The sequence below is a fragment of the Perca flavescens genome, chromosome 12 (assembly GCF_004354835.1).
Source record: "Perca flavescens isolate YP-PL-M2 chromosome 12, PFLA_1.0, whole genome shotgun sequence".
In the NCBI taxonomy this organism is placed as follows: Eukaryota; Metazoa; Chordata; class Actinopteri; order Perciformes; family Percidae; genus Perca; species Perca flavescens.
In genome coordinates this window covers 3750583-3761402 of record NC_041342.1, presented here as the reverse complement: position 1 = coordinate 3761402, position 10820 = coordinate 3750583, and the positions used below count along the sequence as shown (strand labels likewise).

General features: G+C 39.8%; 1 protein-coding gene across 1 annotated transcript in view; it reads left to right on the top strand.

The window, feature by feature from the left end:
* The first annotated feature begins 67 nt into the window (after positions 1–67).
* The window catches only part of LOC114564811 (collagen alpha-5(IV) chain), a 29362-nt gene continuing 18609 nt past the window's right edge, over positions 68–10820 (top strand). The window contains exons 1-12 of the mRNA XM_028592394.1: positions 68–332; positions 3698–3751; positions 5628–5717; positions 6304–6348; positions 6534–6578; positions 6723–6785; positions 6951–7004; positions 7148–7174; positions 9526–9594; positions 9696–9758; positions 9853–9888; positions 10395–10436. Coding sequence (XP_028448195.1) covers positions 261–332; positions 3698–3751; positions 5628–5717; positions 6304–6348; positions 6534–6578; positions 6723–6785; positions 6951–7004; positions 7148–7174; positions 9526–9594; positions 9696–9758; positions 9853–9888; positions 10395–10436 — 660 coding nt within the window. The 5' untranslated portion in view covers positions 68–260. The remainder of the gene's footprint in view (positions 333–3697; positions 3752–5627; positions 5718–6303; positions 6349–6533; positions 6579–6722; positions 6786–6950; positions 7005–7147; positions 7175–9525; positions 9595–9695; positions 9759–9852; positions 9889–10394; positions 10437–10820) is intronic.

Sequence of the window (10820 nt, the reverse complement as noted above, 5' to 3'; positions counted from 1 at the left end):
GACTGCATCAGAAAACTCAAACCGCCTCCCTCTTCAGGATTAAGTTAAACAACTTCTCTGGGCTGTTCTGTCTATTCAGGCACTTTAACCCAAAACAAATTTAACTGAAGCCATGACCTAACATCGCCCATAGTACAGCAGTGGATGGGTGTAAAGTGGGGGGTATTTGCTGAGGAGGACGCGCAAAAAGACACGAATCAACTCTGGGATGTGTGTGGTTACTCCTGAGATTTTGATATAACTGCTGCAATAAAGGAGCAATGGGAAGGCCAGTGTTTGAAGTTTTTCTGATCCTGTTTACTGTGATGCTGATGGGCACTTGGGCCAAAAATGTAAGATACATTTTTCCTTACTGACATATCATTGTAAACTGAGCTGATTTAATTTAGCTAACAGCACAGACTCCTATCTGGACAGGTATTGAAATGCAAACACTGTATTGGCTGTTTTTGTTTTGTTTTTTTTCAACTGTGATTTCGTTTCATACTGTACACACTGGGGACCCAGATTTATTTGTAAACCTGTCCTGTAATCCTGTCGGATCAGCAATCCTGATCATACTGTTGCTTGTTATTACTTTCACATTAGACTGCATTGGGTTAGTTGCTAAGCTATAGGTAATGCTGTTTAGTATAACTTTACCTTTCTTTTGCTGTAACTCTCCCAGGTTCCACACAAAAATCTATTGAATCACTGTTTATGGGAGAACAGCAATGCATCATTCTGTAACAGTATGTTCCTGGTGTGTTTCCTGTTGTGTACAACGTTAGCACCAATTATTCTTCACAGCTTTAACTTTGATATACAATGCCGTAGTCTGTTTGTAACTTATGTCTATGTTTAACATCAAACATCTTGTATCCTGAAGAGATGCAGGGTTTTGTTGCAGTTTGTTTGCACATTTACTTTATTGTGTACATTATTCACTTTACTGGGCTATGTTGGTGGGCCCTTTCATGGAAGATAGTGGAAAAAGGACAGGAAATGGTAGAATGAAAATAAATACCCAGCACAAGATGGAAAGGTTAGCAGAGACATTTATGTATTACTTAACAAAGTTTTTTTCTATAAACCTCTTCTATGTATCACTAGATTGAAACAAATAAAATCATCGGTTAGCATCAGTTATTGTCATGAATGGTAACAATTAAGAAAGAACCCGTTAGTCCGACATGAGTTTAACCAGCTTCTTACGTTTTCAGTCATTCACTAGGTGGGTGAACACAGATGATGTCACGACTGTGACTACAATGGCCTGCAGTCGTCTATCATTACAGTTATTAAGGCTGAAGAACACAAATAAGGAAATCTACATTTTTATGTTGTTATAGCAACTGTTATGCTGCTGTTATAGCCATGACAAAAGTCATATCCAACCATGTAAGACAAATATAATTTCCAATTATTTTTATCCTTAAAGATGCAGTAGGTAAGACTTATAAAACTAACTTTCTGTCATATTTGCTGAAACTGACCCTATGTTCCAGTAAAACTACATGAAACAGGTAATTAAAAAAACACCTACAGCCTGTAGTGCGATTTGCAAAAATTCCCCACTCCCTGTTCAGGGGGGGTGTCAACTGCGTGTCAATCACTGCTCATGCACACGGATTCATTCTCCCTTGTGGAGGGAGGGAGAACGTTTTGGGCTTTAGCAGAAAGGGGGGAGGGACTGAGAAGTTGTTGATGTTAAAATTTTTTAAGTAAACGAATTGGACAATGTGACGCCGTTGTTTTCTACGGAGACCAGTGAAGGATATTAGAAGCACCTTTCCGGTGATGGCTGAGCGTTACTGCGCAGCTGCAAACTGAGCTTGCTGACGTAGATGTGACGTGAGCAACCTGTCTGAAAGTTGTACGTCTTCTGGTAGCTGTGCCAAGAGACATCTTGATCATTCCGAATCTTGCAGAGACGGAGAGCGTGGGTATATGTAAGGAGATAACATAGGCACAGGCTAATTATTGTTAACTAAAATGCTAGTTAACATTAATAATAAACTTAAACAGCTAATGTAAATCGAAACTGCCTGCGAGCTTCGACAGAAAGTTGCGTGGTTATGACACAATCGTTAGCCTATTTTTACAAAAACATCTGCTATGGAGCCATAACGTGAGGTACAAGGTAATGGAGCCTTTTATACATTTTCGTGTTTCTTTAGAAATAAACAATGGACAAATATTCTTTAAATGCTTCAGATATAAAGTTATTCGCTGTCAAAGTGGCGCCAAAATGAATGGCAGTCAATGGAATGGTAACGGCACCTGATGGCTTATTAGCATCAAAATGGTGCCATGGGAGGTGCGCTTTGTAGAGGGTGGCATACCCCCTTGGATCTTCCCAATCCTACCTACAGCACCTATAATTATCATTCTTTTGTTTACGGTCAAAAATGACTGGAAATGAAGGAAATGAATGGGAAAGAGTATAATTTTCATCCAGGAGATAAAAGACATCTCCATACACACACTCCTGCAGCTTTCCTGTGCCTATGTACCCATTCACAGTTGCAAAGCATCCATTTGCAAGGGACACTGCACCATGACTGCAATTTGCCATTTGTGGGTGTGAACCACCAATGTTCGCACACACATGCATGCACACACTAACACACACACACACACAGAAACACACACCCACACACACACACACACAAATATACACACATACACACACATGTACACCCACTCACACACACACACAACCACTCTCACACACACATACTTCATGTTGTCAGTTCATGTTGTCATGTTGCCACTTGTGCATGTGAACCACCAATGTTCGCACACATATGCATGCATGCACACACACACACCGAAACACACACACCCACAAAAAGATACACATACACACACACGTACACCCACTCTCACACACACACACAGAGTTCATGATGTCATGTTGCCACTTGTGCATGTGAACCACCAATGTTAACACACACACACACACACACAACCACACACACACACAGAAACACACACAACCACACACACACGTTGTAGATGTTAATGTTCTACTAAGGCTACAATAAGTATACTATTAAAAATACTTTTTGTCATTTTTATTGGCATTTATGTTAATGTCAATATTAAGGTATAAGAGAAATGGTATCAGACCCAGCGTCCCCCCTTTTTTTCAAGAGGCAGTGTACTTTGGTTTATTGCTGGATATCCACAATGCTAAGGTCAGATGGAAATCTAATGTATCTGAAATTACTTCATATTAACTGATAATGGTTCATTATATCAGTAGTTTATAGCCTGTAGCTGACCTAACCTAATATTTAGCCTAAAGACAACTCACTGCCCATTTTATTGTATTGTTTTCCACCTTTTTAGCCCATTGGCTTCACTGAACCTTTTCCTCTGCTGACGAGCAGTAATGTTTACAGCCTTCAAATTAAAGGCCACTGTGTTGAACAGAGACTTTCACGCTATAGCGATGCTGTCAAGATTCAGGGGAAATTACTTATTTAGGCTAGTACACATTCAACTTGACTCGTTTTACCAGTTTTCGCAATATGGTAATATTTGATAGAAATAAAATTGGTTTACAGTGGTATGGGAAAGCATGGTTTGCTTCTAAAGGGGGGCATGACCGAGAACCACTGCTTTCTAAATAAATTTAATAATCAAATGAATTAGATATTGTTTTCCATTTACACAATAAATATTGAACAATGTTACATTTTCTTTTCAGTGTGCGTGCAATGGAAAATCAAGGTGCCACTGTGAAGGAGTGAAAGGCAGCAGGGTGAGTGGATCATAAATTGTCTGTGTTAAACACTGATCAAATTCATTAATGCGTGGGTTTACTATGACTGAATTCTGCCTCATGCAATTATGGATCAACTTCCTTTGTTTCACTTTTCTTGTCACAATTACTGCATTTGTACCCATGGTTCAACAGGCCATGTACATGTACTGTAGCATGAACCACTTATCCAGCTCATTTGGTTTTGTAATAAAGATGAAATGTATAAACTTCTCACATTTGATGGAACTATATTATCTTATCTGAGTGAGACATGTTTTTTTTTACATCTGCTTTTTGTGTGTCCTGTGTAAAAGGCCTATTGCATTTGTTATTACTACCACCACTATTATTTATTTAACATTTTTCACAATCAAAACGCTCAAGGTGCAGTTGTACAGTGCTACACTAGTCTGATCTTAGTTGAAAAAGCATAAATAGCTTATTAAGTGGGTCTTATACCCCGTTGACACGTACATGGTTATTTTGAAAAACTGAGACATTTCCCTTCATTTGTGCCCTTTGTTTACACGCAAACGGCGAATTTGTCTCTGAAAACGATTCTTTCTAAAAACTCCTGCCTGAGTGGAGATTTTGGAAAACTTTGTTTGCACGTTTGCATGTAAACTGAGACAAACGGAGGATTAGGCAGCAGTCGTTGTCACGAGTCCCCCGCGGCCGTGTCCCGGCGTGTGAGGCGTCCTCCCCCGCGGCCGTTTCCTGGCGTGTGAGGCGTCCTTTCCCTGTTGTTTTTTTTCTAAACCCAACCTCCGCCATCCCGTTTTTGTCGCGCGTCCCCCCCAGCCGTCTCCCGGCTTGTGAGGCGTCCTTCCCCGCAATCTCCGTATAGCTGACAGCAGTGCACGATGTTATTTTAGAAAACGGAGAGGTTGAAATGTCCGTTTATGAAAATAGCCGGCCACGTGTAAACGTAGCATTAACCTTAACTATTTTGCTCTTTCAAGAGAGACGAGCCGTTTCAGAGAGAGCAGAACACATGACAGCTCTTTAGTCAGCAGTTCAGCCTCAGCAATGGTCTGCTAAACATCCTGCGACTCCATAGACTGTATATTCAAAATGTATGGAGAAATTGAATGAATGTGTCTATTTTTATGTGTCCAGCTATACCACACACATGCATATACACATTCATTAATGCTACATTAAATATTTATTCAATTTAATAATTACACTTCAACTGTGATTGAGCAGTAGGCTTGAATTGTTTTTTTTTTCTCCACTTTGTCAAACATCAGTCTAACTGTCAAACGCATAACAAAGCGATTGACAGGTCTTTCAATACAGGGACTAACAAAATAATAATACAAAACTATAATATTAATGTTTGCTGATGTGGTTGCAGGTCTGTTTCCACTAGTAATATTTGGAAACGCAGGAGTAAACAAGCTTATATTTTCAACCATGTGGTGTGTAAATGTGGTGTGTAACCATGATCAGCTGAAAAGCACAAAAAACATTATGATTAAGCATCTGTAAATCAAAGTCTTCGATTACATGTGTGAATACAATTTAAAGTACATTTGCATAGGCATTGGCTATCATTGCTGGAAGGCAATAGTTTTTTATTCAGCAGCAGGTATGTTATTTATTAAGCATCAATTTCAATTTCATAGTTGTATTTCAACAAACATCCAGGAAACTGAATTCTTCAACAACTGCATCCTAATTTACACTGATTTACAAATACAAATTTGTAACATTTGAAATATCATCTTTATTGTTGTTTATTGTCGTTTGTGGTCGGTCTGCTTCCTTGTTCTTTTTTCTCTATCTCTCCCTCTCTTTCTTTCTCTCTCTCACACACACATACTATACACCAGTAAGTAGAAGTACCTTTACCTTTACCTTTACACAGGGAGAAAAAGGTTTTCCAGGCGTTCCAGGTCCCCCAGGGTCAGACGGCCTTCCGGGATCAGATGGTCACGCTGGGCCTTCGGGACCAAAGGTAGAATTTCATCCTGGCTGTCGTGGCTCCTTCGCTCTTATAGTCTGTAAATCTCCAAATCCAATACTGTTGTCACTGAGGGCAACGTTGACTGAAATTGTGTATGGTTAGGTTACTTTATTGGTACCCATAGGTAAACTAGTTTTACAGTCTAAGAGGCAGGACATCCTTAAAACTTTGTAGACCCCAACATAACATACAACACACAAAACATTAAAACATATAAAACAGGTAATGAAACGTAAAAAATGTATATGGACTGATAAATTACACTTTCTCCTTTTCTCCCCCGATATCACTTTTATTAATAGATAACTAACCAACTAATATAGATTAACTATGTAGACAGTTCTACTGTTACACTGTTTTGACCACAGAGTGTTGCCGTAGTTAATGTAAGTCTCATGACATCTCACGTATGTGTTTTTGTAGTAGTACCGTGCAGGCTGTGATTGTTACATCCTTCTGTTTGTCTCCTGACATATATGTTATTAAATGTGATGATGAATGTTTACCATGACTCCATTTCAATGTAAGAAAAAATTATATATATAATTTTTTCTTAATTATACGCTGTCTTTGACAGGGCAACACTGGGCCTGATGGACCTATGGGGCCAAAAGGCGATCCGGTAATATCATTGTTTATTTGATGTGTCAGTGAGTGAAAATTGAGTTATGTTTGAAATGACTTGTGTATAATACAGTATGTATGTGTATAGACAAAATGCAAACACTGTGGTAGACCAGGTATTCACTCTGTAGCTCCTGTGTGCTTTTAAAAGAAAGTATGCTGGTTTTGTTACTGTCATTACAGGGACATGAAGGCAAACAAGGATTTGCTGGGTCTCATGGTTTACCGGTGAGGTATCTTAGTTTCTTATACATCCGTCACTCTGTTCATCCTCCATCCTAAATGTATATATTGTGTAAGTATGTATTGTGTTCCTGCGTATGTTTATAGATGCCTGTTACTTTTCTAACTTCTGATGATATTCTCTTACAGGGTGTCCCAGGTATACAAGGGCCTCCAGGACCCCCAGGGGCACCAGGCTGCAATGGAACGGATGTAAGAAAATATTACATATTAACAGTGGTATAGTAGCATGTCTTTCATATAATAGTTTTAGATAATTTGTTAGATGCTCGCACAATGGTGCTTTAAGTAGAGAGCTTTTCAATCACGCTTGTTCTATTCTCAGACAAACCTGAACTTGTCTTTGCATACTTTTAGGGAGAAGATGGACCTCCTGGTATTCCCGGGGCCCAAGGCCTTGATGGACTTGCAGTAAGTTATTTATGTTGTAATTAGATAGTGTTTTTAATTGTTGCACTTTTAGTCTTTTATTATTTAGTGCTGTCCTTAAAATTAACCATCAAGGAATACGTTTACTGTTCGAAATTTGCTTCAGCTCTGTCTTTACTCTACAGGGTCCACCTGGCCGGCCTGGACCTAAGGTAATAAAATGAACGCTGTGCCACCCACCTTCACTTGTTTAGTACTTTTTGTGTCCAGAAAAGCTGAAACTGCAGAATTGCTCAGCAATTACTGCCTTTTCGAAAAGTTTATTAGCAGGATCCTGATGCACCATGAAAACCCCCTCTCTGCCTCCCTAAGCTCCCAGAGCTCATTTTGTACCTAGTCCATGTGAGACCACAAACTTGTTTAAAGTGTTTCTTTGTTGTTATTTCTCTATCAAGTCCATCCTTCCAATTTTATTTGCAACAAGAAATGCGTTCATTCTCAAATCTAATTTTTAGGACAAAAACGCTTTGCTTTCATTCAGAGTTACAAGAGTATACCTTAGACCTACTGCACCAGAAAGCAAGTTTTCGTGTGAGCATTATGATTCATGACTGCAGTATAATTTTACAGTATATGTTGTATTTCATTTTGCACTACTATGTCCATCACATCATTACACATACATATCTACAGTAAAAATCCTTCTTTTCTGTTTCCTCTATTTCTATAGAATATTGTGTTGTATTATTGTATATTGATAAGTATTGTATATTTTTTGCACATGATCTTTGTCTGTTTTTTGCTAAGCTGCTTTAATGGTACAATTCCCTGCTGGAATTAATAAAGTAACTATCAGACTTGGGTAGCTCATCTGGTTGAGCGTGCGACCCATGTACAGAGGCTCAACCCTTGCCGCAGCGGCCACGGGTTTGATTCCGACCTGCGACCCTTTGTTGCATGTCATTCCCCCTCTCTTCCAGTTTCCTGTCATCAGCTGTCCTGTCTAAAATAATCTTTAAAAAAAACTAATTATCAAAAGATAGTACCTATCCATCCATGGACATTTCATGTGATGGTGCCAAAAACTTGTTAAACTCAGGGTGTCAAAAGACTGCATTCTTCCACTTCCTGACTATGACAGAGTCATATGACCACATGGTAGCAACGGCTCCACAGCTTGCCATCTATTAGAGTTCTTCCAGTAGTGGTGATACTGCTGTGGTCTAACATGGTGGATGGAGTTTGCTTTGACAGGGCAACCACCCCTGCTCCTTGGAAAATAAAGAATACAACGTGCATGAGCCATCTCTCTAACCTGCACACACTATATACACATGCAAACACTACTCCACATGTTTAGTCTAAAGAAACTAGATTCATCTGGTTTATTATGATAGACCCGAGGGGCACTTTCTGTGACATTTAGAGGGTAAAATCCCCTCATGGAGACCATGTGGCAAACATATATGTAAGTGCATGTTCTCATAGTAGAGAATCAGGATTGAAATATTCACTGGCAACATGCTTGGATCTCTATTAAGCTCATTATTTGTACTTATGAGTGTGAGATATTACTGTGTGAGAGTCCACTTGTCACTACTTACACTTCTAGTGCTGTATTTTCATGGCTGTAGATAACTTGCTTGGCCCTTTTAAGCCTGTTAAACCCTTAAAGCTATAGTGTGTAGTTTCTACCGCCCCCATGAGGAATTCTAAGTAATGACAACAAAACTGTCTGCGAGGCCACATGATACAAGCCTTCTGTGATCGGGAACAGCCCCCACCCCTCCTCCACGCAGTTGCTAGTAGCCAAGGAGGACACGGAGGATTAAAAGACATGATGGCCTCTTCAGAAGAGGTCATTATCATCACTTGGGTTTCTGCGCTGAAAGTTGCAGGGCGACACCACTTTCTGAATATAGCCATACTGACAAATTCAGAGAGATTTGTGTTGAGCTGATAGTCTTTTTTTAAGATTATTTTTTGGGCATTTTAGGCCTGCATTTATATAGGACAGCTGAAGACATGAAAGGGGAGAGAGAGAAAGAGAGGGGGGAATGACATGCAGCAAAGGGCGCCAGGGCGGAGTTGAACTACTGCGTTGAGAAGTAAACCTCTATATATATGGGCGCCTGCTCTACCAGGTGAGCTACCCAGGAGCCTGGAGCTGATAGTCTTAATTAGCTTTGTAGCAACAAATTTGGCAATGGTTTGAATGTAACAGACGTTCATTTATATCAAAAAAGTTATGCACTAAAACTTTAAGAAGGCAAAGACTATTGGAAATGGTTTGTTAAATTGTAACCCTAACAGTGAGCACTAGTTGCTAAATTGGTGAACGAAAAGTAAGGTTTATGCAGTTGTTTCATAGAGACAACTCCTCTTTCTAAATCTGAGCACAGATACATAAAGTGCACAGATACGTAAAGATGAGTGATGAAGCCTGCAGAACCCAATTGTGAGCTACCGTTAGAGTACACAACAATGAAGTATTACTACATGACTGTAACTATAACACTAGATTCAGTACATGTTAGATAAACTTACTTTCTCTATTTGACAGGGTGAATCTTTGGTATCAGTGGATTCATCACCAGGGCCCCCGGGGTCACCTGGGAGGGACGGAGAGCCGGTAAATATTTAGATTGTGTTAATAATAATAGAGTTCTGTTTGTGCAGTATTTGTAGTTGTACAGTACTTATATTAAGATGAACCTTTCCTTGTTTTTTTAGGGATATCCAGGTATTCCTGGAGAGCAGGGACGACCAGGGGACCCTGGACCATGGGGCTCAGGCGTGAGTAAAGATTTTAATTTGCATTGCACAGAGTACATAATATAGCACTCTGGAAAAGTTATTTAATATAATTGTCTGCATTCTTTATGAACAGGGGTTTCCTGGCCGTGCTGGGGCTGCAGGATCTAAGGTGATGCTAATAAGTATGGATGAATACTTTGGATGTGTGTGTGTATGTGTGTGTATACCTGTGAAAATGAGTGTTAACTGGTTGTCTCAGTGGCTCAGAGAAAAACCACAGCTGCAGGGTTTTTGTTTTGGCCTGGTTCTTCAATTATCATAGTTGGCAGTGTTCACAATACCTCAAAAAATGGAAATATTTAGCTGTTGCTGTGGTGATTACTACTGTTTGGCCACAGTGCTTGTTCCTTGATAGGGCAGTATTTTGGAATGTAGTGTGAACTACATGTGATACGGTCTCCTGGTTTCCTGTGAAACTCACTTTTTGACAGTGATGATAGGATTCAGTGTATTAGAAGAGGGCAGTCTTACCCATTGGTGGGAGTTGGCAGCAACAAGGATGGTGAACGTGGGAATCTGACCACAGCCACACTGGGAGAAACATGAGTTTGTGAGAAAGACCGGGATCCCAGGTTATTTATATAAACAAGTTACAATTGCTTTCACATCCTACAGGGTCAAGAAGGCATAGGCGGTACAGGACCTCGTGGACCAAAGGTAATTTCTTTTTTTTCAATACACTGTTACAGTATATTAGTACATTTTATAAATGATATTGTATGAAATGTTATGCTCAACAATTCATATGATATCCTACGAAATAGGCGACAGCCGGCTGGTCACGTGACAACCGGTCTTTAGTTACATTTAGCCGAGAAAAGATTACTGTGTGCCGGGTACGGGTTACCGCAAGGTGCAACTCGTTTCAGAGGCCAATGCAGTTGAGTTTAGCCCACAAAAGTTACCATCATGCAGCAATGTCAGTTAACTTTAGGCACCAAAACCATCCACCCTGACCACCTCCCTACATGGTGCTTCCTGGTCTTATACATCAGCGGTTAATATGGTGCATACAGCAATAAATACATGTATTACATACAA